Below are 24,588 nucleotides of genomic sequence, written 5' to 3'. Positions count from 1 at the left end.
AATGAAGATGACGAGCGACCCCACCCGGACATGGACTTCACTCTTGGTTCCAAGCTAATGTTAGTAAATTTTATCTTTTTTGGGGTTGGTGGGATGGGTAAATTGAAAAAATCTAATCTTGTTTTTCATTTATTTTTACAGGACAAAGAAGATGAGGAGCGACCCCACCCAGACAGGGACTTCAGTCTTGGATCCAAGCTAAGGTTAGTAAATTTTATTTTTTTGGGGTGGTGGGATGGGTAAATTGAATAAATCTTATCTTGTTTTTCATTTCTTTTTACAGGACAATGAAGATGACGAGTGCCCCCAACCAGACATAGACTTCACTCTTGGATCCAAAATAAGGTTAGTAAATTTTATTTTTTGGGGGGGTGGTGGGATGGGTATATTGAAAAAATCTAATCTTGTTTCTCATTTCTTTTTACAGGACAATGAAGATGACGAGCGACCCCAAACGGACATGGACTTCACTCTGGGATCCAAGCTAAGGTTAGTAATTTTTTTTTGCGGTGGTGGGATGATTCAATTGAATAAATCTAATCTTGTTTTTCATTTCTTTTTACAGGACAATGAAGATGAGGAGCGACCCCAGCCAGACATGGACTTCACTCTTGGATCCAAGCTAAGGTTAGTAAATTTTATTTTTTTGGGGGGTGGTGGGATGGTAAATTGAATAAATCTAATCTTGTTTTTCATTTCTTTTTACAGGACAATGAAGATAACGAGCGACCCCACCCGGACATGGACTTCACTCTTGGATCCAAGCTAAGGTTAGTAAATTTTATTTTTTGGGGGTGGTGGGATGGGTAAATTGAATAAATCTAACCTTGTTTTTCATTTCTTTTTACAGGACAATGAAGATGAGGAGCGACCCCACCTAGACAGGGACTTCAGTCTTGGATCCAAGCTAAGGTTAGTTAATTTTATCTTTTTTGGGGGTGGTGGGATGGGTAAATTAAATGAATCTAATCTTGTTTTTCATTTCTTTTTACAGGACAAAGAAGATGACTAGTGACCACACCCGGACATGGACTTCACTCTTTGATCCAAGCTAAGGTTAGTAAATTTTATTTTTTTGGGGGTGGTGGGATGGGTAAATTGAAAAAATCTGATCTTGTTTTTCATTTCTTTTAACAGGACAATGAAGATGACGATCGACCCCACCCGGACATGGACTTCACTCTTGGATCCAAGCCGTTTCCAGGTCGTCCTTGGTTGCATTTTGAGGCTAGAACATAAAGATTCATATGCCCTATTAAGGTCACGCTCGTTGAGTTTTGTTATCTTGCTTCTCTTTTAAGGCTGATGTGCATTTTCTCTCAAGTGAGAGTTGGTGCTGTTCCTTTTTTGTATTTTCATTCATTTGTGATGAATTGTGTCAATAAAAAACTTAACAACACTCTTTGGAGTATATTTGCTGAGGCCAAAATGACTGTCTGTTTATTTAGAGACATATCTGTGAATATCTGTGGAAAATCAATCTGTCGCCCTGGTAGAGGGAAGTCTACTCCGGAGTTACTATTCATGCAAAAAGTAACTGCCATCACAAAACTGTGACAAAGCACTTGATCTCAAAAACTGGTCTTCATTTTTATTCCAAAGCTTGATCTACTCCCGTTCAAGATAAACCCAAAGTAGCCAACTTAAGAATTGTGTCAGCTTTACAATATCATGCAGGTCCCTCTTTCAACAAGACCGGCACAATATTTTCGTTGAATGGATGACTGTAATGTGTTGGGTGAACATGCTTTCTACACAAACGAGGTGTAGCAGCAAAATAGTACGAACGAAGTTGTGAAAAAAAAACAAACAAATATTATTCCATCTCATAATTTTATTTCTATATATACATGTTTTATTCTTATTCAATAAATCAAACATCTAAAATTATATTTTACTTCGTCCAAATTAAGTCCCGGTCACTTGACGAGATATATACAGCTTGATTCAGATTCAGATTTACATGTTATTTTACATGTGATTTTTCTTGTGCAGGCACACGCAAGACGGCACTCGCACGGGAATACGCATATATATATATATATATATATATATATATATATATATATATAAATATGTACGCCAGCACATGCATGCACTTTGGTGGACACGCACGCAAGTACAACACACGGGTTGCACATTCAACCTCCTGGCTGCCAAATCATGGAGTGCAAGGCGTTATGTCATAATGCCAATTCCAGTGTGTCTATGAACTTGTGTCATCCCTTCTCTTTCTCCAGAAAGGGGTTTGTGGTCTGCGGCGTTTGGGTTTCGCAGCTTCTGCAGGCTTTTCACTGGGATTGACTTGAAGTGGGACCACGCCTCTTTTCTTTTGCCAAGGAAATCGAAACTTGGGTCGCTTGGGGGAGCTAGGACGGGTTAGTGTCTCAGCGCGGGGTGTCTCGGATCTGGGAGCTCTCGGCAGGTACGGTGCCAGGCTGAGGCCCTGGTCGTACTGGGGACAGTTCGGCATGGTCACATTAAAGTGACTTGCCTGTGGCACTTTCTCACTAGGCCGAGGTCTGGAAAATACCAAAAACAATCATACATAACTGGTGTTTATGTGATTTTTGTGAGCATGAGGATATTTTGTGTGATGAATAATAATGATAATAATAATAATATTAATAATAGCTCATGATAAGAAGAAAAAGTAGGAAAATATTCAAACACCAATTATTTTGTCATTAATCAGAATTATTATTTAAAAATGGAAAAAGATCATTGGAAAATAAGGTTTACCTAAAAAAGGAACTACTCATTTCATCAGGTTCATCGGTTATGCTAGCAGTAGGCGAACGCTGGGGCTCGAGGGGCTCAGTCAACTTTTTTTCTGATCTAAAGCCAGACTCATTACTGAAATTAAAGTATCTTTCTTAACTGTACATTCGTCTATATCCTCACGGAGAAAAAATCATTAAAACTTTTTACTTGACATTGATAAAACTAGGCCTACAAACAAAATATATGTTCATAATAGGAATACACTGTACACCAAAGGATACCTTCATGTGCAAACGAACTAAATAGTAGTAGTAGTAGTAGTAGTAGTAGTAGTAGTAGTAGTAGTAGTAGTAGTAAAATCTATTTACAAGACTAAAGCAATTAATTTGCATTAGCGTAAGTTGCATACCTTATGACCTGACAGGAATTATGAAGCTCTGGTTTCACAAGGGAACATTTCACAGTCTCGGGGACAGCACCGGGTAATGCTGGGCAAATTGCCTCGTACATCTCTGGCGTCAGTTTTGGCATTTGAAACCGAGGGTACTCTGCGAAGACCATGCCGTCTTCTAACCGGTCTTTCTTCTTTCCACTAGGAAGAGGGTTGAACTGAAAGAGGTTCTTCTTGATATTTTTCAAATGCTGCTTCGTCGTTTTCTTTGGCTTGGTCGGCCGCTCAAATTCATAAGGACTTACGTGGACTTCATGAGAGTGTCCATCTGGTAAATGGTATACCTGTGTAGGAGCAGTCGCTGTGTCGAAAATGGACGAAAGGTTTTTCGGCTTCTTAATTTTTGGCCGGGCTGATTGGAATGGAGCCGATTCCAGTAATTTGCTTATATCTGCTGTTAGCTCCTTTTGCAGGTCTGCTAGCGGTTTCTGGGTATTTGAGGCGGGTGGTAACTCTGGAAAACTTGATGGCAGTGTGTTGGTCAAGTTTGGTGCATTTGGCTGACCGCTCGCTTGATAATTATGTTCCTTGGTATTAGGTGTCGCAAACTTTGAGTTTTTCGACGTCGTAGTCGTACACGGCATATTCAGATCCTCTTTTACACTGGTGTTTTTAGCACCAAGAAGTAACTTAGCTAGTTCGGCACCAGTTGCTTTGGGCTCCAAGCTTGAAGACGCAGGTAAAGTTGAGTTAGACGGAACATTTTCCCTTGTCGCTTTTTCCGTGGGCCCCATGCGATCTGGAATAACTTCATTCCTTGGGGGTGTCGAATGAAGTGTGGCTTTGGGGTCCACCTGCTGCACTGGATGACCACACCCAGTTTCGAACTCTCTCATGGGCCGCTTGAACTTGCGCAGCGGGACCTCTCCGTTTCTTGGCACAGCGCGAAAAATGTCTGAATCCAAGACAATGTCTTCATCTTCTCTGCGTCTTGTAGGCTGTTTTTCATATATACAATTAATCGTTCCATCATCTACTCGCATTGACTTCAGACTTTTAAAACAAAAGCATAGACAACTCATCTTGCTGCTTTGCAATATCACTTAGATACTAAATGGCGACTATAGTGACAAGTGTGACGTAACAGATGCGCTGCCTATAACCATCAAAGCGTCACAAAAATAAATTAGAAATTATAAAATTAATTGAAAACAAAGCAATGTTTTATTATTCGTTGAATAACAACAAGATTCCGAGTAAAAATAAAAAAATACCTGTTATGATATTTATGAATAAAAAAAAACATCGATAGACAGATCGAATAGATAAGAATCAAGATTATAGTTGGTCGTGACGTCATAAAGCACAGCAAAACAATTGGTTAATCGTGTGTTGTAAATTTTTTTCCAAATTATAGTGTTTTTTCAAGTGCACACGTGCACTTTTAAAATTTTTTACAAGATGTTTAATTTGAGAGACAAATATCTAAATTCAAATGTGTTACATTTCTTAAAAATCAACTTTTTTTATTCTGAAACAGACCATTGCCATGGCTGAATAGTCAGATATCGAATTGCCTTTACACAATGACCAGTTGATCAGTTTGTTTCTCTTAAGTCACGATTTCATTAAAGTTGGGCCGCCTTTTCCATTCCTACGGGCTGCCTGAATGAATAAATGTACATATAGTATATGACCCAGCAGATTGTCATTTACCCCAAGAAATTATTTTCGTTGTTATCCTTTTAAGTACACCATAGTAGGCTACCTTCGCTATAGTGCTACCCCCCCCCCCCCCCCCCCCCTTGTCGCCAATCCCGTATAAGTATACGCTATTTTAAGTTTCGATTTGATATCGTATCGATTTGATCCATCCATTTGATGACAGGTAATTAAAGATACCATCAGATGATTTAATGAATAGCCCCAACAAATTAAACTTTTTTCATAAAATCACGTTGTCCTACCGTACGTTATCATACCAGTTGCGGCGGGTTAATTTGGTTCCGCCCATTGCGCGTTATTCTTAGCTTTAGCATCAGCCAAGGTAAACAGCGGAAGGAATCGGGCGGCTGAGGAAAAACCTCCTACGTCTGTCAATCGGACAGACCGGGAAGTATGGCTAAGTCTGGAGTGAAATCAAGTAGCACCAGGAGAGAAGTAAGAGAACTGAAGGATTTTCTTGCAGAGGTGAGTCAGGTTTGGAGGATGGAAATGTATGTACCACTTGCTTTCAACTACATAATAATACCAACAAGTGATCGAGGCATTGCCGATGTGACACGGCACTATATAGAGATAGGTAGTGCTGGTGGAATGCGAGAAATGTGACCGTTACGTACTACAGGAGGGAAGGCTATTATTTTCAATAAAGCTGAGCCCCTACAGACTGCACGGTCTTGAAAGTTTAAGGAAAAGAGGAGCCCCGAAAAAAAAAGGGGGGGGGGGTCCTGCTGGACTGTGCTCAACGAGTGTTAGTTTTTGAAAAATTGGCCTTGCCAGATTAATTGATGTTGTGAAGATTTTAGCTTTCCCTTCACTTAACTGAAATGGTATATGGATGGAGGATCCACATGGGGCCAGATAAATATTATTCACCATTTTTATTTCCATGTTGTTGAGAATATTTAAGAAAAGGATATTTAATGAAAACTACGAAGAGTACATGTATACATGGATCACCCCCACCCCCATCTATGATCTACTGCCATTATCGTCCACAAATTATTTTCATGCATTATGCATTCCTAAGTAGTAACCTATTTCATCTGTTTTGTTGACCTCTTACATGTACCCCGGTCCCAGTATTTATTATGCAGAAATGTATGGTCATCACCAGTGCTTCTGGTAGCAAATAGGGTCATGCTGTGCCCAGCTATACAGGTGTAACTGAATACTGTTGATTGCCCAATCCTACCTGTATACTACCTGAGTATCATGATGTAAGAACTGCAGCAGTATTTGTATATGTATTAATTGCACAGCTTGTACAAATTTATGGATTTAAATTTTACACGTGTCTATTTGGAAAGGGGGGCATAGAGAATGAGAGAGAGAGAGAGAAGGACCAATTTGTACATGTTTATATATATATAATTACAAGTTAATGTTTCACTTATCCAGCATATATTGTGTTGAGTGCATGGGAAATAGTTCTTTTTTTCATTATATTCTAATTCTACTTAATATACTAGTATAATATATATTTATCTATATTTTGCATCTATTTTTCATCTCCACTAATTCAAGTTTATGCATTGTCACTGCATTGAATGCAAGATCTATTTCTTCTTGAATTTCATATCCGTCATTTCCTGCTGCTTGCCACATCAACCTATATGGTACTGAAAAATATGTTTATTGACCACAATAGAATGTCAAACCTTGGTTTGATCAGGTAAGAGAATTTTTTTTTAATATGTTATTTAAAATAATGCATATGTGTATTATACTCTCAGTATTCAGTTAAGTATAAGAGCAGGTGATTTACTAGACTAAGTATTATTAGTGGGTTAAACAAACTCCGTTGTTTGTGTCTCACAAACACTTTCATTGTACTGGTAATTGACTGTTTATGCACATAAAAATTGATCTCGCTTCTATTTATCATAAAATTAACATAATTATGTATAACTAAATGTTCTCTTTTCTTGAATATTTATTTGACAGTCCGCTTTTTCTAATTATTTTCATCATCATCGTCATCATCACCATCAACATTATTATTATCTTGATTTATTTACAATCTTGGGGCTGAAACACTATTTCCAATGTAACATACCAGTATGTATACTGAATTTGTAAAACTTTGCATAAAGGACTAAATAAAATGTAGAATTACTCATGAGGAAATTACTCAGAAGCGATGATCTTAGAGAGAGGGAGTTTTATCCTGTACTAGTATATGTCAGTCATTATAATTCCACATCAAGGATATACCAGTGTATATCCCTTTGCCACATCCTACATATAAGATGTAACACTTCTTGGAAAAGAATATTTAGTTATTATTCATAGTGCATTTTTGAAAATATTTTTAGTAACCTGAATAATATAATTCTGTTCTAGAATATGAGCTGGGTTTTTATTAAAAATACATGAAAAAATAAAGAGGTGGAAAAATATATCTGAGTGGTCAACATGTTTGTAAACTGTGGGTTATTACCATTTAATCTGTATAATAAATAAAAAGAGGTTATTATCAAATGCAGTCTTAAAAAAGAATAGATATTTGTGTACATTATTTTCAGCAAACCTTGGCACCCAAAATCAGATGCCCTATGTATAACACTTGCATTATTTGCCAGCCATCCGCATAATATCCAACCCTAGGTGATATGTTTGCATTGCACTCAGTGACACCAAAGCTAACAAAAACACAATCTGTCAAAACATGTCAGAGTTTACAGATGATTTGTTTGAACCATAAAAAAAAACTGGAGTCTCTGTGCAAAATCCATGCTTTATTTACATTCCAGTGAAATTTTGCTTACATCTGATGTATAGTTGTGCTTGTTCAACACAATGGTAAATGGTACATGTATATTATGCACTTTTATATGCTCTCCACTGTACAGCCCTGTAAATAAGACTCAGTAGCTATAGTCCGTGATTTACGGAAATCCACTGGTCTTGTTGAACAGTTCTGTAGAAGAAACCAGGGTTAATATTATATAGGTTAATCTGGGAAGAAGGGAAAAGTTACAACTTCTTTGAGAAGAAAGATGAATATCTTGAAATGTGCACTGTTTTTATGCTGTTTGAGAAGAAAAGAAAATTATTCTGACACATATGTACTAGTACATGTAGCATGGCTGATTGGTTCAGAATGTTTGTGGAAAATGGGTTGTATAACATCTGTGTTACCATGGCTTACCAATATTGATATCATTATATCATCAGGTTTATAATTTCAGTTATATTTATCATCTTTGGCACATACTTAAAACTTTTGAATATTATTTATCAATATCCAAACAGTTAATTTAAGTTATCCTGATTTTCTTTGTCTCACAAAATCAGACATTATAAATGCTGTAACCATAACAGTTACAAAAGTTAAGACACCCAATAAAAGAAAGAACCTGAAACATTTCACAGTTGATGTTCCCTTTTCTCTTGCCATAAAGCAGGTTATGTGCTAAATTGCCAGTATACCTACATTTGTGGACCACATTTAGAATGCACGAACTATAGATTAATATACTGGCTTAATTTATTTAGCAGCATCAGTGATAACAAATGGCATATCATTCTTTGTTTTTTATTTGTGACTTTGAATATATTTGGGGGGCTTTTATTTGTTCATGTGATTATGAGGGTGAGCTTGGTTATCTGTTGATGTGCATGCATGTGTGTGTGTGTGTGTGTGTGTGTGTGTGTGTGCAGGGGCAGATTTAGGGTGTCTTCTGGGTCTTCCGGAAGACAGATTTTCAAGTTTACATTGATGGGTATCTAATTTTTTCTGTCGGAAGACAGTCAAAAATGGAGGATGGATCAACAAAGATAAATGGGAAGACTGTCAGAAAATAACTCTGGATCCGCTACTGTGTGTGTGTGTGTGTGTGTGTGTGTGTGTGTGCATGCACGTACGTTAGCGTGCACTGGTATGCATTTGTGCATGGGTACATGTGGGACAATGTAATACCATATACATTTTTTACATCCACACCCATATAAGATTAAGCAAAAACAATTCATTTACATGGTGACACTACAGTCATACCATACTGAGTATTTCACATATTGTATGTCAATGAGTATTTTATGTTGAGTCCTATGGACTGATAGCTACTGGTAGCCCAACCACTAAAGTATGTCAACTTGCTGTCACCCACAGTAGCCAATTGCAAGTGATAAATGTAAAGATAATAATCTGTCCACAATGGCCACTGGTGTTTACTAGGTCCAGTGTAAAGATTTTATCTTTTTATGAGTATAAATCAAATACCTTGTCTAAGAGCAAACACACATTCAATTTAAGCCAAGTTTTAGTTTTATAAACAGAGATATCAGAAAAGACCATTTTCTGCCTTTTTTTTTTCTTTGACCAAAAATTTTATTTTGAGTTTTTGTATAAAAGAGGGTTTTTATGTTTTTGGACATATTACCAGAACTAAAAGCTTCAAGTGGTATTAATAAATTCCCAGTGTTTTTAAGCTATAATAGAGATTTACGCAATATTTTTTAATAAATTTCAGCAAGCACAACATGGAGATCCAGAGGCTCCTGGTATCCCTATGCGTGAAATCCGCCACCATCTTGACCAAACCGGAGTGATGGATCGCATACCTGACTCCAGCAAGCAGCGTATGATAGATAAATATGATCTCAACCAGGATGGACTTATGTCATATCCTGAATTTGAAAGTCTGGTAAGGTTTATGATGGACTTCAAATCACAAAGATGGATCCCATTTGGGGGGGGAGGGGGGCTTGAAAATGTGCTAGTACTTCCCTTCGCCCCTTTAAAGATCATATCTGTATCATTTGTTTTTATTTTATTTTATTTTATTTTATTTTATTTTATTTTATTTTTAAGCCTAACTGAGTGATTCTTTTTTTTTTTCTGAGCCTATATTAACCCCCCCTCCCCCCAATACTGAAATCCTGGCTGAACTAAAAAGACATTATTGGTATTGTTTTTATTTATAATAATAATGTTTTAATAATGGATTTATAATACCTGTTTTAAATGTGTAAACATTCTTATTTTTAGACAGTGGTCAAAATAATTGAAAATTAAATATCAATAACTTACTTAATGCTGAACGATGTCAGTTGTTAAATTTATCTCAGCTTTTGCTTACTTAATTCCAGATTGTTAATGAACGGCAGCGACTGGATGTGCATAAACTAACAGGTTATCAAAAGTTTGTTTTGGGTCTAGTGAGTACTGTTGTGCCAGAGAGCGCAGTCAAGAAGTCGCTGGAAAGCTATATAGAAGCATATGACTGCAAACCACCTCCACTATTCATCATCTTTGTCAGTCTGTTAGAGGTGTGTGTTTCTCTCTCTCTCTTTCTCTCTCTCTCTCTCTCGTTAGTCTACTGTATGCATATAAGAATGACTCATTTTTTGTGATAGTCTGATCATTGAATGTACCACCATGGTGCCTCACATTTCGAGATGTTTTAGGTAATTATTGTATTATTTACACACTTAAGGCTTCTTTACAGTTGTCCAAATGGCAAAAAAAGAATGAGAACGTTGTCACATGTTAAAATAAAAAAAAATGGAAGTAAAGATCTGAAGTAAAAAAATGGCATATATATATTTTTCCGTGTGGTGTGTGACTCACACATCTGTTCATCTTTCTCTTAAGGTAGTCAGAAAACAATTCATAGTTAAATCATAAAATTATGAAAAGATTCAAAGGAGCTTTGAAAAATACATTGTATTGGACTGAGTTTTTGCCAAGAACATTCTTTTTAAAGTGATGATGACATTTGTCTGCATTTATCAGAAAGGGATAAAAATCAATATATTAACAGGAAATTGATAGGTAGAGCAGGGCACAATATATTTTTTAATGTTTCACTGTGATCTTTTGCTGCTGTTGTGTTAATTGAAAAGGATGGGATTTGTTTTTATCTTCTCCCACTGGCTGTCAAAAATCAATACCAATTACTTTTAAAGTAGAAATGAAGAAATGAATTACTTCTCTTCAGTGTGATTATCAATCTTACAAGAAATATTTGCACCTAAGAGATGCACATGGTTTCTTTAATTTTTTTTTACTTTTCTGCAAACACTGCTGCATTGTGTTCACATTCTTGAAAATCCATCATTCTTAAAATTTAAATACATGGTTTACTCTCAAATATTCTGTATGTTAAAAATCTTTGAATGGTTATCTGTTATAATAAAAATCAGTTACCTTTTTGTGACTGTAGACATTTGTAAATTTTGGTTTAAAAATGCAGTAGTTTAATGAAAATAAATATACTCCAAGCAATCTTTTTACGATAACAAAGAGTGACTTCATCAGGGCAATAATGAGGATTATCGCTCATATTGATATTCAAGATTAAAATTCAGTTTATTTCATAAAATGATTTATTTGTTTTAGATCATCATATTCATAGTGTATGCAGTGGAGTTGAAGGACACACAATATGCAGTGACTGCAGCCTCTGGCTTCCCTCCTTACAGTCCTCTAATATATAACCCTTTTAGAAGATATGAAGTTTGGAGATACTTGACATATATGTGTATACATGTGGGGTAAGTACACCAGCCATATTGAATGAATTTTCAAACCTGCGCTGAAATTTTTTAATGAATTACCAGACTGCTGAATCGCTTGTTGGTGTTGTGCCTCTCTCTCAGAGACTTAATTCTGTCTAATAAGAATGTTGGTGGAACTATTTCCATTCTTGTGATGTTATCTGCACAGAACAAATTTTAACACCCCATCCATGGCCTGGATAGATGGCACCACTGTCCAACCAATTTATGAAGACTTTACTGCTCTCCCTTTTCAATCCAACATTCCATGTCCAGGATGCTGACATAGCCTCTGGTTTGAGAGTGGGTGCAAGAATAAGTACACATGTAAATCAAAATTTTAACTTAGTCATATCAAGGAATTATAATTTGGTTCCTTTGCTGCTAGGATAGAAGATATGTTTTGGGTCCTAGTTTACCATAATATGTGTGATGTTTGACTGAGTGCTACTATTTTATGCATCGCCATTGGGAACCTAATAACTAGTATGTTGCCTAGCTAGGGACTGAAGTCTGTCCAGAATATAGCATGAATGCTAGTATACTCTAAAGGCACTTGGATTTGTAAAAGAGTGCCCACCTCAATCCTGAGATTTGCTCCTCATAAAGGTGGTTTAAGGTTGAGTAACATAATACTTGTACTCCTGCATTGGTTTTCATCTTTAGCTGTCAACACAGCTGTGCCACACTCATGTGGATGGAAAGAAGTAAGATGAATTATGTAGACTTTAACAAGTCACATGGGATATTAAAACCATCTCCACAGTCATGCTTAATCTTAAATATTACACAAAGGAGCATATGTTTTGATTGATAATGGATATTAATTGATAACTTGTGTCCAACATTTCGGAAGCTGTCTTGCTATTGATTCTTGTCACAGCATGTTATTCATGATAATACACAGAATTAAGGGGATGATTTATGCTCGACTTAGAGAATATCCTATTGGAAAATAATGTATAAAAACGAATGGACTGCCTCATGTTTTTGGGAAAAGATCTAAGTTGCATTCTTTATAGTAACACTAATGTACCATTGATGAACTACTTGTTAGATTTTAACTTTCTTCATTTATCATCCTTCCCTATTCATTTTAATTTTCCTTGAAGTTATACTTGCCTGTAATTTTAGTGAACACAATCCGCTTTGTTGGGACAATTTTTGTTGATGATTTCGTTAATGTTTTTTTAAAACCTTTTTTATCCTTTGGAAAATTGCTATTCTAAATTTACAAAAAAATGTTGTTAACAAAATTATCCAGATAATTTGACGCCTTTGTTTCTGCAATTATGCTGTAACTTACTGTACACAAGTGTTATTTGATTTTAGACTGAAAATTGATTTATCAGATGCCTAATATATTTCTTCCCTAAAAACTAAATCTTTTGAATGAAATGGTACAAATAAAACTTTGTTTGGTATACATAACTATCTGTCAATTTATTCTTCTATTTATTTATTTTTTGATGGGCAAAAATCTTCCCCTTCCACTGTTTAATGAAAGATATTTGCTATAAATTTTTCTCTCTTCCATTTTCCAGGTACACACACCTCATCTTCAACCTAGTATTTCAGCTTATACTAGGCATTCCATTGGAAATGGTCCACAAGTGGTGGCGGATGATGATAGTATATTTCCTGGGTGTTATAGCTGGTATGTAATTTTGAGAAAAGGGGGTAGAGTACTTGGAAGTTTCACTAAAATAAAAAAAATAATGCATGTCATATATTTTTAAAATAAAATTATGTATTTATGAGAAATATTTAGTGAATGTTGCTAAAAATATGTATTATTATTATTTTTTATGGGCTACATAAAGAAATTGATGCTTGTAAGCATGAACCTGGGGATTTTTTTTTGTGTGTGTGTGTGTGTGTGTGTGTTCTAGAAACACGAGAACTATAACAGCATGTAGAAGGTACATATAATTTGAATGACAGTATGCATGTCTTGTATGGAAATAATTTAACAATACAAATTAACACAATGGGAAGTTACATTTTGCATTTCTAGTCAATATTTGAATACCAAAACCAAAACAGAATGGAATTTTATTTTAGGCTCTTTAGCCCACTCAGTAACAGATCCATCCTCCTTCCTGGCTGGGGCAAGTGGGGGATGTTATGCACTCATTGGTGCTCATGTGGCAGCCATTATTATGGTATGTCTATGTTCAGGATTTCTTTACCAATATCAGACACAATGCAGAAGTGAGTGCCAATGTAGAAAAGTGCACTGTTTACTAAATATTTTGCCATGTTACTTAAATTAAAAAGTACACTTTTAAATTTTAAATTAAAAAGTAACTGTCCACTTTTGAAAATATCCCAAAGTCATATTTTCTATCTCTGTCTTTTCTATCTCACTAAAGTGCACTTGGTGTGATCAGTTTAATTGTCTGGCATGCCCCCTCGAGAAGCGAGGGGGTAATTAATTTTTTGGAGAGGTGGTCATTTTGTTTTCGTGCACAAACGTTAATTACCCCCTCACTTCTGAAGGGGGCATATCAGACAGTTAAGCTGATTACATTGAATGCACTGTAGCAAAAATCAGTGCAGAGATAGATCGATCCTGCTGGTACAATTACTTTATTCTGAACACGCTCTATGATTTCTGTATATTTCAGAATTGGGAGGAGATGCAGCACAAGTGGATGGAGGGGGCTGGGTTCAAAGCTGTGGTTAGAATTATACTAAGTGCACCCGTCAGGCTGCTAGTTATATTTGTGTTTGGTGAGTAAATGTTTGCTTGCTGACACTGTGCCTAAATCCAGTCTGTTTAATATTCAAAAGACAAGATAATGTTGATGAGGTTAGTTAAGTTTAGAAATTTAAAATTAATATTTACATCTGTAAGACTTTGGTTACATAAGCAGATGATGCTGTTCATAGAGGTTTGATAATGAAAAGCACAAACTTTGATTATCATCACCAATTTGAAAATACTGGTATTCTTGATATTATTTTAGATTGAGTACCTTAAGGCGTTTTACACAGAAAGCTTTATTGAAGGATTTACATGTTTATTTGTTTTAAGTTAAAAGAAATATTTTTATGGTTGTTACACATAGTCTACAAATAAAAAGGCATCTAAGGTATGTTAGAATAAAGAAATATGATGCATATAACCTTTAATGAGAATGCTTTATTTTATACTACCTGTATATCACACCACATCATTTGCTATATTACTTTTGCTTCCAATATATATAATACTTGAACTTTTGTCTCAAAACTATGATATCCTCATCAAGTACTAATAGATACGTCAAGGTTCATTTCCAGTCTAATTGTCACAGCTTAACTGAGTATTATACTATCAAATATGATGTTTTTAGTTATCAGCTTACCCTAACACTTACCCTCCTCTAAGGACACAGAAAGAAATGTTTTCATGAGATTCTCACAGATAATTTCTCTGACTATTCACCAGCTGCGTGTGCAAACTTCTTTTCTGGGAAAATTTTTTGCACAGCATCAATGCCATCACCCATCCAGCCTCTGGTAAGAAGTACACGATGCTCTGTTTTGATACATAAAAAAATCATGTTGACTGTGGTCCATTTAATATCAGAAGAGTCCATCCTCTGGCCATTCAGTATCAATAGAGTTCATCCCCTGGCCATTCAGTATCAGAAGAGTTTATCCCCTGGCCATTCAGTAGCAGAAGAGTTTATCCCCTGGCCATTCAGTATCAGAAGAGTTTATCCCCTGTCCATTCAGTATTAACCTTTTTCATCTTTTGCGGAAATACGAAGTGCGCATGACAGGAACCGCGCGCCACAGGGGTCATGGTGGTCCTCTGCTGTTTCCAGCATGGCAATGCTAGGTGTAGATGATGTACAAGGTGCGCATATAAAAAGGTCGTATGAAGCGTGCATTGCTTTCTGTCAAACTAAAAAGGTGGCTGAAGCACAGAAATGCATAAACTGTAGGAAAGAACCAGCTATTTGGACGGAGAATAAAGCAATTAAATATTTTCTTTCTCAGTTTAAATACGATGCGCTTTTCAACTAGACTTCACCTAAGCGTCCGAGCCTTGGCTACACTTTCAATAGTGATGACGAACTAAAGCTATGGAGTTCTTTTAAATGCTTCCGATAATAAAGATATGCGAAAGAGACTCGTTATTTTTTTATATATAAAATCAAAATAGCCAGTAGACTCGTACACAGCTTTCAAGAGTGTGGACAGGTGCGCAGGCCTACGTCTTCACAATTTTGTACATGTTGTATGCAAGCTGTGGCGATATCACCTCATGTACCGGCAGTGTCAATTCATTACGATTTTGATGTCTTGTTTGAAGGATATCTTAAGAGATTTTTAAAGTGATAAAATGAAAAGATTTCCTGCATTGTTTGACTCGTAACTACTGTGTATACAGGTAAAACTGACACGCAGATCGTTCGTCGGTGAACTGATTAAATCGTTTGGTACCTGATAAGGCATCAGGTGTTACTTGTTCAATTGTTCGGTAAGGCGGGCGGCCACAACTACGACCTTTCCTCTGTAATTAAAACCTTTTAAGTGTTAAATAGGTGAGACAGGAATTCTCGACTCTTTCCCAGACGATAATTAAAGTTTACCGTGTCTTACTCTAGTATATGTACAAAATTTACGACAGGTAAAAAATGTCAGCCTTTCGTCTGATAAGTATGAAAATTTTGTCAATCTGAAACAAAAAACAAAATTATAGCAAGAGCCCAAATTATTTGATTTTTAAACGTTTTTATGCGTATTTTCATCGTTTTCAATCACAGACAATTAAAACATTCAAGTAAAATGTTTCCCACACATTTCATACTTTTCAACTATCTAAGACAGTTAAATATACGAAGGCTTACTTTAATACTAAGCATATTTGTATTACTTTACAAATACCTTGTTGGATTATGTTTATTATCCATTTTGTCTTTACCATACATGTATTATGTACGTGTAGCTTACAGAAAGGCTTTTCTGCATTTTTTGTAAAAAATATGCCCATTGAATTTTCCAATTCTCTTGTCATTGAGTTCAGAAATAAATAACTTTTTATTTCGCCGATAATGCGTTCAACAAGAGCCGATGTACTTTCTTCTTCGTATGTCTCTGTTGATCTTGATAATATGAGCCCCGTTTGTACAAATCAGTAATACGTATACGGGACTGAATACATAATAATAAAAATTTGATTAACGTCTCACGTTAAAAAAAATAGAACTCACCCTGCTAAGGGTTATTAGAGACTAAAACCTGTGATGGGCCTACAACATTTAAAATGATCACTTATCAATAAAACGGGGCCGTAGCGATAGTCCGAAGGTTCAATAGTCCGAAGGTTCATTGGTCCGAATGTTCACTATAGAACCTTCGGACCAATGAACCCTTGATTAAAAAATGGATGAAAATGTTACCACTTTTCGGACCAATGAACCTTCGGACCAATGAACCTTCGGACTATCGAGACGCCCCCAATAAAACACACACAAAAGGATATTACATACAAAACTTTTCAAACCTTCTCTTTGTTGTTACACAAAAAGTCGTGAAAGTTCTTGAATTTTTTATAAGTAGAATCCCCGTGTAAAACTTTAAAGCTTTTACTTTCTTTTCCATAATCTCATGCTTGAAGTCTTTTCTTAATTTTTAGGCCCCGGCCTATTCTTCAATTTTTTCTTCAAATCTTTATAATGTTTTTTTTCTCGCATTTTTTACCCCCGAGTTCTATTTACCGACAGTTCGTTATATCCGTTGTTTAACTAAGCATTTTTGTTTTTTATTAAAGCACCGTTGATCTCCTAATATTATAGTTTTTCTTCCCGCCTTCGAAATGTTCAGTGCAAACACGGTGCCCTGCTTTTGATCCAAACTTGCTATATTTTCCTTTCTTTCTACCATATTTTTCATTCTAACGGGTTTGTTGGGAACTTATTAAACCTCATGTGTCGATCTCGCTTACTGTTATTGTAGTAGCGGGACAAAAAGCCCGTAAACCCAGCCATGGTTTTAAGCACCGCTGTAAGTGTTCGTCGTTGCAGGGCTCCCCTACCCACAATGCAATTTCCATTTCCGGAAAAGATGAAAAAGCTAATTGGAAGAGTTTATCCCCCATCCATTCAGTATTGGAAGAGTTTATCCCCCATCCATTCAGTATCAGAAGAGTTCATCCCCTGACCATTCTGTATCAGAAGAGTCCATCCCCTGACCATTCAGTATCAGAAGAGTCCACTCCCCCCTACCTCCCACCTAAAGCTAAGTTGTGTGTAATGCCCAGCATTAGTGATGGGTGCAATGAGGATGTCAGGGATCAGATAAGCTCCTTACTTTATGTTGTTGTACTTATTACACAGTTATGGATGGTGTGAATTCACTAAAGCTATCACAATTGGACTGGAAAAGTACCAAATCTATCTTTTTATTATAACACAAATATTCTACTAACTCTGGTGGTGGTATTATTTCCCAGCTGCTACAGATACAGGTCTTGCCATATGGAAAAGATATTCTGAGGAAGAAGGAATGGATGAACGAAGGGTCGGCTATGCCGCCCATTTTGGAGGGGCCTTAGCAGGTTTGATATTGTGGACCAGCATGTGTCACCCTGATTGTCAGAGTTTGTTAGGTGGTGACGCACTTCTCACTGCTTATACATACAGTGTTTTTTTTTCATTTGGTTCAGGTAATATTTCATATCTGCCTAAAATTGCTTATAATTGGATTGATACAGAGAAAGAATTTGTCTCTTTCTCTCTTTCTTAAACTTTTGTTTCAAAATTGAATTTGGTCAAAAATAATGTCTACATTATATATATTTTAGAAACCAAAAAGAAAGTAAAATATGTTATGTAAGCCCAGCGCACTGTGGATAAGATATTAATGCTACTGCCAGTAGCTACTGTCACTTTTCTAAATGAAACAGAGAGATGAGATCCCAATATTTCTCTGAAAATTAGGGAGATGCTTCTGTCCTTGATCTGTCCTGTTGATTTACCAGAGTGAGTGCTGGTAGATGCATCTAGTTTTCAGATTGTCTTTGTGCACTGTGTGAACAGCTTAGTAGGTCACCATGGTCTGCAGTGTGTTTTAAGTAGCAAGTTGCTTGTCACTCCACATCACATTGTATAGCAGTGTGAGTTTTTTTCCAGATATGGTTTAGCCTGACCATGGTTTACTCAAACACAAGCATTTTTTTCTTTTTTTTTCTTTCTTTTTTGTATAATTTCCATTTTATTATTAGTACCACCAGCGTGTACGCTGGCGGTACTCATGGTTTTAGTCCCGACCCGTCTCGTCCGGCTCCGCCGGCTCCGTAAGCTCCGCCGGCTCCGCGTACTGGCGCCGGATACAAGTCACCGTTACCGCTTCTCCTCCTAGACCGCAAGGACCCCTGTCCCCATCTCTTGGATTTAGGTCACATATAACCTCAACTTGAACCCCCAGGTTTTTTTGTCTCAGTCGCTGCATTGACCTGGGCGTGACGCTCCTTGAAATGCACCCTTGTCAAAATTTTTGAAAATTCAATGCCAATTATCTACCCTACGGAAGGAATTATGGGAAAATTTTCTACAGACAGCTTTCCAAAAGTCATATGTGTAGATTTCAAATATGCCCTTGGATTTGACCTTTGACCTTTATTTCAAGGTCAAACGGGCCAAAATTAAAAAAAAAATGAAATTTTTTAAGAAAAAAAATATTATTTGCCCTGTTATTCAGACACCACACAGACTTAACCAATAATATTATTGGAAAGTGTTACCCTTCAGGTCATCTTTCATCTCCATGAATTTGGGGTCAATCGGTGCATTTTCTTGGGAGTAGCGGCCATAAGATGCCAAAACTGAAAACTGTCTCTAATTCGGGAACCGTTAATGCTAGAGACCCATTCTTTTTTGCATTTTGTAGAGCATGTAAAGCCCAACACTGGAGGTGGTCTCCGTTTTTTTGTATTCCAAACGGTTTTCGTGTTATGCTGTATTAAAAAGTACTTTGTGGTGGCACATTATTGTAACTCAGAATTGTAACATTTAGTCCCTTATATCTCCAAAACTGGCCGAGATAGGTCAATAGTTATTATTTAAGTTGAATAGGAAGTCATTTACTTGCAATCTAGATGTGAGCTTGAAATTGACCTTTGACCTACTTTTCACCATGAACTGAACTTTGCAAATTGTTGTTCCCTTTTATCTCCAAAACTGGCAGAGATAGGTCAATAGTTACTATTGAACTTGAATAGGAAGTCACATACTGGCAATTTTACAGTGACCTTAAAATTGACCTTTGACCTACTTTTCACCATGAATTGAACTTTGCCAATTTTCGTTCCCTTTAATCTCCAAAACTGACAGAGATAGGTCCATAGTCACTATTGAACTTGAATAGGAAGTCATATACTGACAATTTACTATGACCTTAAATTTGACCTACTTTTTACCATGAACTGAACTTTGCAAATTTTTGTTCCCTTTTATCTCCAAAACTGGCAAAGATACGCCCATAGTTACTATTGAATTTGAATAGAAAGTCATTAGAGGCAATTTATTTTGACCTTAAAATTGACCTTTAACCTACTTTTCACCATGAACTGAACTTTGAAAATATTTGTTCCCTTTTATCTCCAAAACTGGCAGAGATAGGTCCATAGTTACCATTGAACTTGAATAGGAAGTCATATACTGGCAATCTAAGTGGGACCTTGAAATTGACCTTTGACCTACTTTTCATCATGAATTGAACTTTGCAGATTTTCTTTCCCTTTTATCTCCAAAACTGGCAGAGATAGGTCCATAGTTACTATTGAACTTAAATAGGAAGTCATATACTGGCAATTTACTGTGACCTTAAAATTGACCTTTGACCGTCTTTTTACTATGAACTGAACTTAGCAAATTTTCGTTCACCTTTATCTTCAAAACTGACAGAGATAGGTCCATAGTTACTATTGAACTTGAATAGGAAGTACACTAGCAATCTGTGACCTTGAAATTGACCTTTGACCTACTTTTTATGATGAACTGCTTTTTGCATGTTTTCTGGCCTTTAAATCTGCAAAATTGGCAAAGAAATGCCCATGGTTGCTATTGAACTTGAATAGAAATTCATATACTATGATATTGAAATTGACCTTTGACCTACTTTTTCACCATGAACTGAGCTTTGCATATTTTCTTGCCTCTCATATCTTTAAATCTAGCAGAGATGTCCCCATTGTTTCCCCTAGGTTTTATCTTTTGTCAGCATATATGCACCATTGACAACGTATTTCAAGGAAAACCAATAGGCCTTTTGTCTAGAGAATACAGGAGTGATCAAGGGTATGAAAATGCAAGTCAATTCAAAAATCTGCTTGATTGTATCATTTTTAGTCATATTTTTTTGCATATTTTGAGAACTCTTGTTGTTTGCATCTTATAGAGCTTGTCAAACACCAGACTGGTGATGGTGTCCCTTTTAGGAGGGGGGGGGGTCCATACGAATGCGCTTACTCCAGCTGGTGGTACAATATCCGGAGGCGGTATCGCCTCTCTGATCCTCTAGTTTTTATTCATATTTCATAATTTTAAATTTTCAGTTTCACCAAAGATTTTCAATATTTAGCACATTTTCATCATATTTATCACCCAAATATATATAAAGCATTCGTCTCAAAACACTCTATTTTCCTCTGATCAGCTGGGGTAGACATAGGTCTTGCTGTGTACAATCGTTATGCCTCAAGTACAAAAGAAAATGTTGGCTACGCTGCTCACTTTGGGGGTGCTCTAGCTGGTAAGACCAATATACATGTAGCATCACACAGTTAACCCATGGTATATGGTCTTCAGGTGGCAGCAGTGCTGGGTGAAATATGGAAGTTGGTGCTTTAAGCTAGTTTAGATTGGGTTTACTTTTTGGAAGTGGAACTAACTCTTGTCACTGGGCAGAGAGGTGTCATTGCACTTAAAGGATTTGAATTCCTTATAAAATAATGGACATTGGTCATATAATGATGAACTTTTTTTAGCTCTAAATGCATTGTCAAAATTGATAGCTTGCTACAGAAACGGTGTCATGATTGCTAGCTCTACATAAAAAACAATGAAAATATTACATAATTATGTTAGCATGATAATATAAATATTATTTTAAATAATTAAGAGACAACAGACATGAGATTATAATCATGTCTGGTTTTAGGTCTAAATGGAGAGTGGAAACCTACCTGCATATATTCAGTCTCCCAGATTGCAATGCAATCTTACATATTTAAAAAATTTTTAATTTAGGTATTAGTATTTTTATCAGTAAAACAAGGAAAATGACTGCCATCTTGAATTCAGTTGCCAGCTTGAAAAATATAAAATGCCCGAATTATTGAAGAAGGCCTTAGTACTTGTGGCCAGTGCAAATTTTAATTATATTAAATTGTTAAGTAACTTTTGAAATCAATTTCTGTATTTACATATGACAAATGAATAATATATTAGGGGCCATCTTGGATTTTGCTTGATATGGCCACTGTTGATTGGTTCACCACTAATTCAGCTATAGCATGGTGCATACCTCTGTCAATCACCTTAAGTTTACCTTCAAGAATGTCTCAGTGTTTTTTGTTTTTTTTTTAACACTGAATAATGGTTTATCATTTTGTTTGTCTACTAACCTTACTAACAACTAATATATATTTCAGTTTTCTATGTAGTTACATAAAGGCTTGGCATTGCATGTGTCAACAGGACAATGTGGGGATGATATTTTAATATTTAAAATGCTTTCTGTTATACATGTATGTATTTATTGCATCAAGGTAAATTATGGTTCACAAGTTTTTTTAATGAAAAAAGCATACATGGGTATTTAATTAATGTTCTGGCCTTTTTCATCATAATTAAATGATTGTTATATCATAAGCATTGTGATAACTCATATTATTTTGTAAACTATTGTTACTCCTACTACCTGAAATGTACTACAACAATGTTAAAAAAAATATTGCTTGTCAGTTAATGGAATCAAGTGTCAATAACCTGAATTGAGATGTATTTGGATGGTCTACTAGATTCAGCTCATAAAATTTCTGTTTCCTTTTAATGATTTCTGTCAAAATTAAAATTTAAATATTTTGATATTCTGTTGGGGGTCAGTTATCATACATTCATTGAACCAGTCTTTTTCCCTGTTACCAGGTGTTCTAGTGGGGAGCATAGCTTTGAAAAACCTGGACAAGAAACCATGGGAGGTAATATTATGGTGGGTCTTCCTCGTCATCTACCTGCTCCTGGTTGCCTTTGCTGTCTTCTGGAATGGCCTTTACCCAGGATTCCCTGAGACTGACTGGGAGCCATGTTGTTCTAGTAGTTAAAAGATCCATGCAGTAATGAATGGAACAGGACTACCAAAGAGTGACTGGACACCATGTTGTAGTGTATGAGAATTTTTCACACACTTTACTCTGTCTTATCCTTTTTTAAGAATTATTACAATATTTGGCCATCTCAAAAAAGAAAAAAAAAAGTAGAACTTATAATTAGATCTACTATTTGCTATAAAGCAATTATGTTAACTTCTTTCTTAAAAAATCAATCAAAAAATATTTGGGTCCAACATTTTAGATAATTTAAGTACAATTGTTACTTAACCAAAACTGGCAACATATCAGGAACATAAATGTGTTGTTATACGACAACAGTGCAGGGATTCAGATATGTATCTGGAGCAGCTTCAAGTTTTAATTTTTCTTTTTGTTCAGGATGAATCGTGCTTTGTATCAGTATAGAACTGGTAGTAGAAGCCTTGAGCTTACTTATGTTATCACAAAGACTATCAATTTCTTAACTTACAGTACTTACATGTTTCTGTGGTTATAAAAGCATTGTAGTTCACCCTGAATGTGTGCAATTCTTGGTATCATCCAAGAATATAACCTGCAGCCCATAGGCATTTAAAAAGGAAGTAGCAAGTAAAATTCTTTTGAATTGCAAATGTGATTGACAGTAATTAACCTGTATTTCATGTATAGGGTTTAGAAATTGTGCTTATTTGCATTGTAAGCAAATTGCTTAATGTTTAATAGATATATATAATTTAATTGAATGTTAATTAAAACATTAAAATTATAATGTACCAATTAATATGCATTTTAAAACTTATATTGAATATCATGATGTGCAAACTACGAGCAAAGATATGATTTGTATTTATGTCACACTGATGTAGCTTTTATGGCAGTTATTTATGTTTTTGAAAGTTTTATTTTTATGTAGACCAGAGAAGAATTTCATCATCTGTGTTATGTTGCAGTTTTTTTTCCATGAGAGACATTGATATATTGGAGGTAATATTAGTTGTCAATATTAGCTGTTGATTGAAAAAATACTTTATTTTTATGTATTTTTAAAACTCAAGACTGGAAATGTAAAAGTATGTTATAGAACATATCAAGTATAAAAGCATTTGAAATCTCTTAAAATGTCATTATATGATAATATTTTTTAGTTTTGTCTTATAGAAGTATTTTTTCTTTTGACAGTGTAGCTTCATATTTTATTTAACAAAGACATTTTATAATAAGGAGAACACGCTGTCTATAGTCATCAACATGGCCACTTTTGGCATGGAACATAAATGGTTTATTAGTAGCATTAGGCTTCTTTGTACAGTTGGAAAGGTCAGCTCATATCCTTGATATTACATTGTCCATTCACTATATAAGCCTGAGTCAAAACACCTTAACACTGGTCCATGGCAAAGATGGCTAGTCATTGGGTCAATTTAATTATTATCATCTATGACACTGGTGCTCCTTACAGCATCCATCTATATCCATATCAAAGGTAAGCCTCAGAGATATATATATATATATATGTGGAATTGTTACTGTTCTCTAGTCAACAATCATAACAGCATTTTTGTAACAATTTATCCTGGTGCTCTCTCATATGAGATGCAACATGTAAAAAAAATACCAGTACCTGAGTTAATCCATGGGCCTGTGAATGAGAAATGACAAATAAAACTTTACATTTTCGAGGCACTGCTTGGTGTCATCCAGGCAGTGTCTTTGGATGAAGTTTGGGGGGGGGGATGATTAAATGGTTAATTTTTGTACTTAACACTTTAATGACAACCAGATCAGACATTAATACACTTATGCTTCATTAGGATGGTTTTAGCACTGGCTTATAGTAATGAACATAATACCATGTAGGGTAAATGTTCACATTCTGTTCAATGACTACAAATCTTTACGTGATTCCAATAAATATATTTACTTATTCTAAATC

The 24,588-nt window shown here is 35.6% G+C and overlaps 2 protein-coding genes across 5 annotated transcripts; one reads left to right on the top strand and one right to left on the bottom strand.

Moving 5' to 3' along the window:
- Positions 1-1,923: 1,923 nt before the first annotated feature.
- On the bottom strand, positions 1,924-4,752 carry LOC147762930 (uncharacterized). Its single transcript, XM_087008029.1, has 3 exons — positions 3,134-4,752; positions 2,743-2,856; positions 1,924-2,522 (listed from the first exon to the last, which is right to left on the bottom strand). Exons 1-3 carry the CDS (start codon positions 4,195-4,197, stop codon positions 2,207-2,209), a joined length of 1,494 nt encoding a protein of 497 aa, XP_086864155.1. The 5' UTR covers positions 4,198-4,752; the 3' UTR covers positions 1,924-2,206.
- A 370-nt stretch (positions 4,753-5,122) lies between these two features.
- Positions 5,123-24,586, top strand: LOC106178600 (rhomboid-related protein 2). Of its 4 annotated transcripts, XM_013561850.2 has the most exons (11): positions 5,123-5,305; positions 6,489-6,512; positions 9,316-9,489; positions 9,935-10,114; positions 11,187-11,341; positions 12,889-13,001; positions 13,409-13,509; positions 13,975-14,080; positions 17,796-17,900; positions 20,999-21,094; positions 22,492-24,586. In XM_013561850.2, exons 1-11 carry the CDS (start codon positions 5,234-5,236, stop codon positions 22,665-22,667), a joined length of 1,302 nt encoding a protein of 433 aa, XP_013417304.2. In that variant the 5' UTR covers positions 5,123-5,233; the 3' UTR covers positions 22,668-24,586. The 4 variants fall into 4 exon arrangements, with proteins under 4 accessions (XP_013417304.2, XP_013417306.2, XP_013417305.2 ...); XM_013561852.2 differs by lacking the exon at positions 17,796-17,900; XM_013561851.2 differs by lacking the exon at positions 20,999-21,094.
- Positions 24,587-24,588: the final 2 nt, after the last annotated feature.

This window comes from Lingula anatina, chromosome 3 (genome assembly GCF_051362555.1).
Source record: "Lingula anatina isolate TDL-2025a chromosome 3, LinAna3.0, whole genome shotgun sequence".
Lineage (NCBI taxonomy): Eukaryota > Metazoa > Brachiopoda > Lingulata > Lingulida > Lingulidae > Lingula > Lingula anatina.
This window is presented reverse-complemented; position numbering and strand designations above follow the sequence as displayed.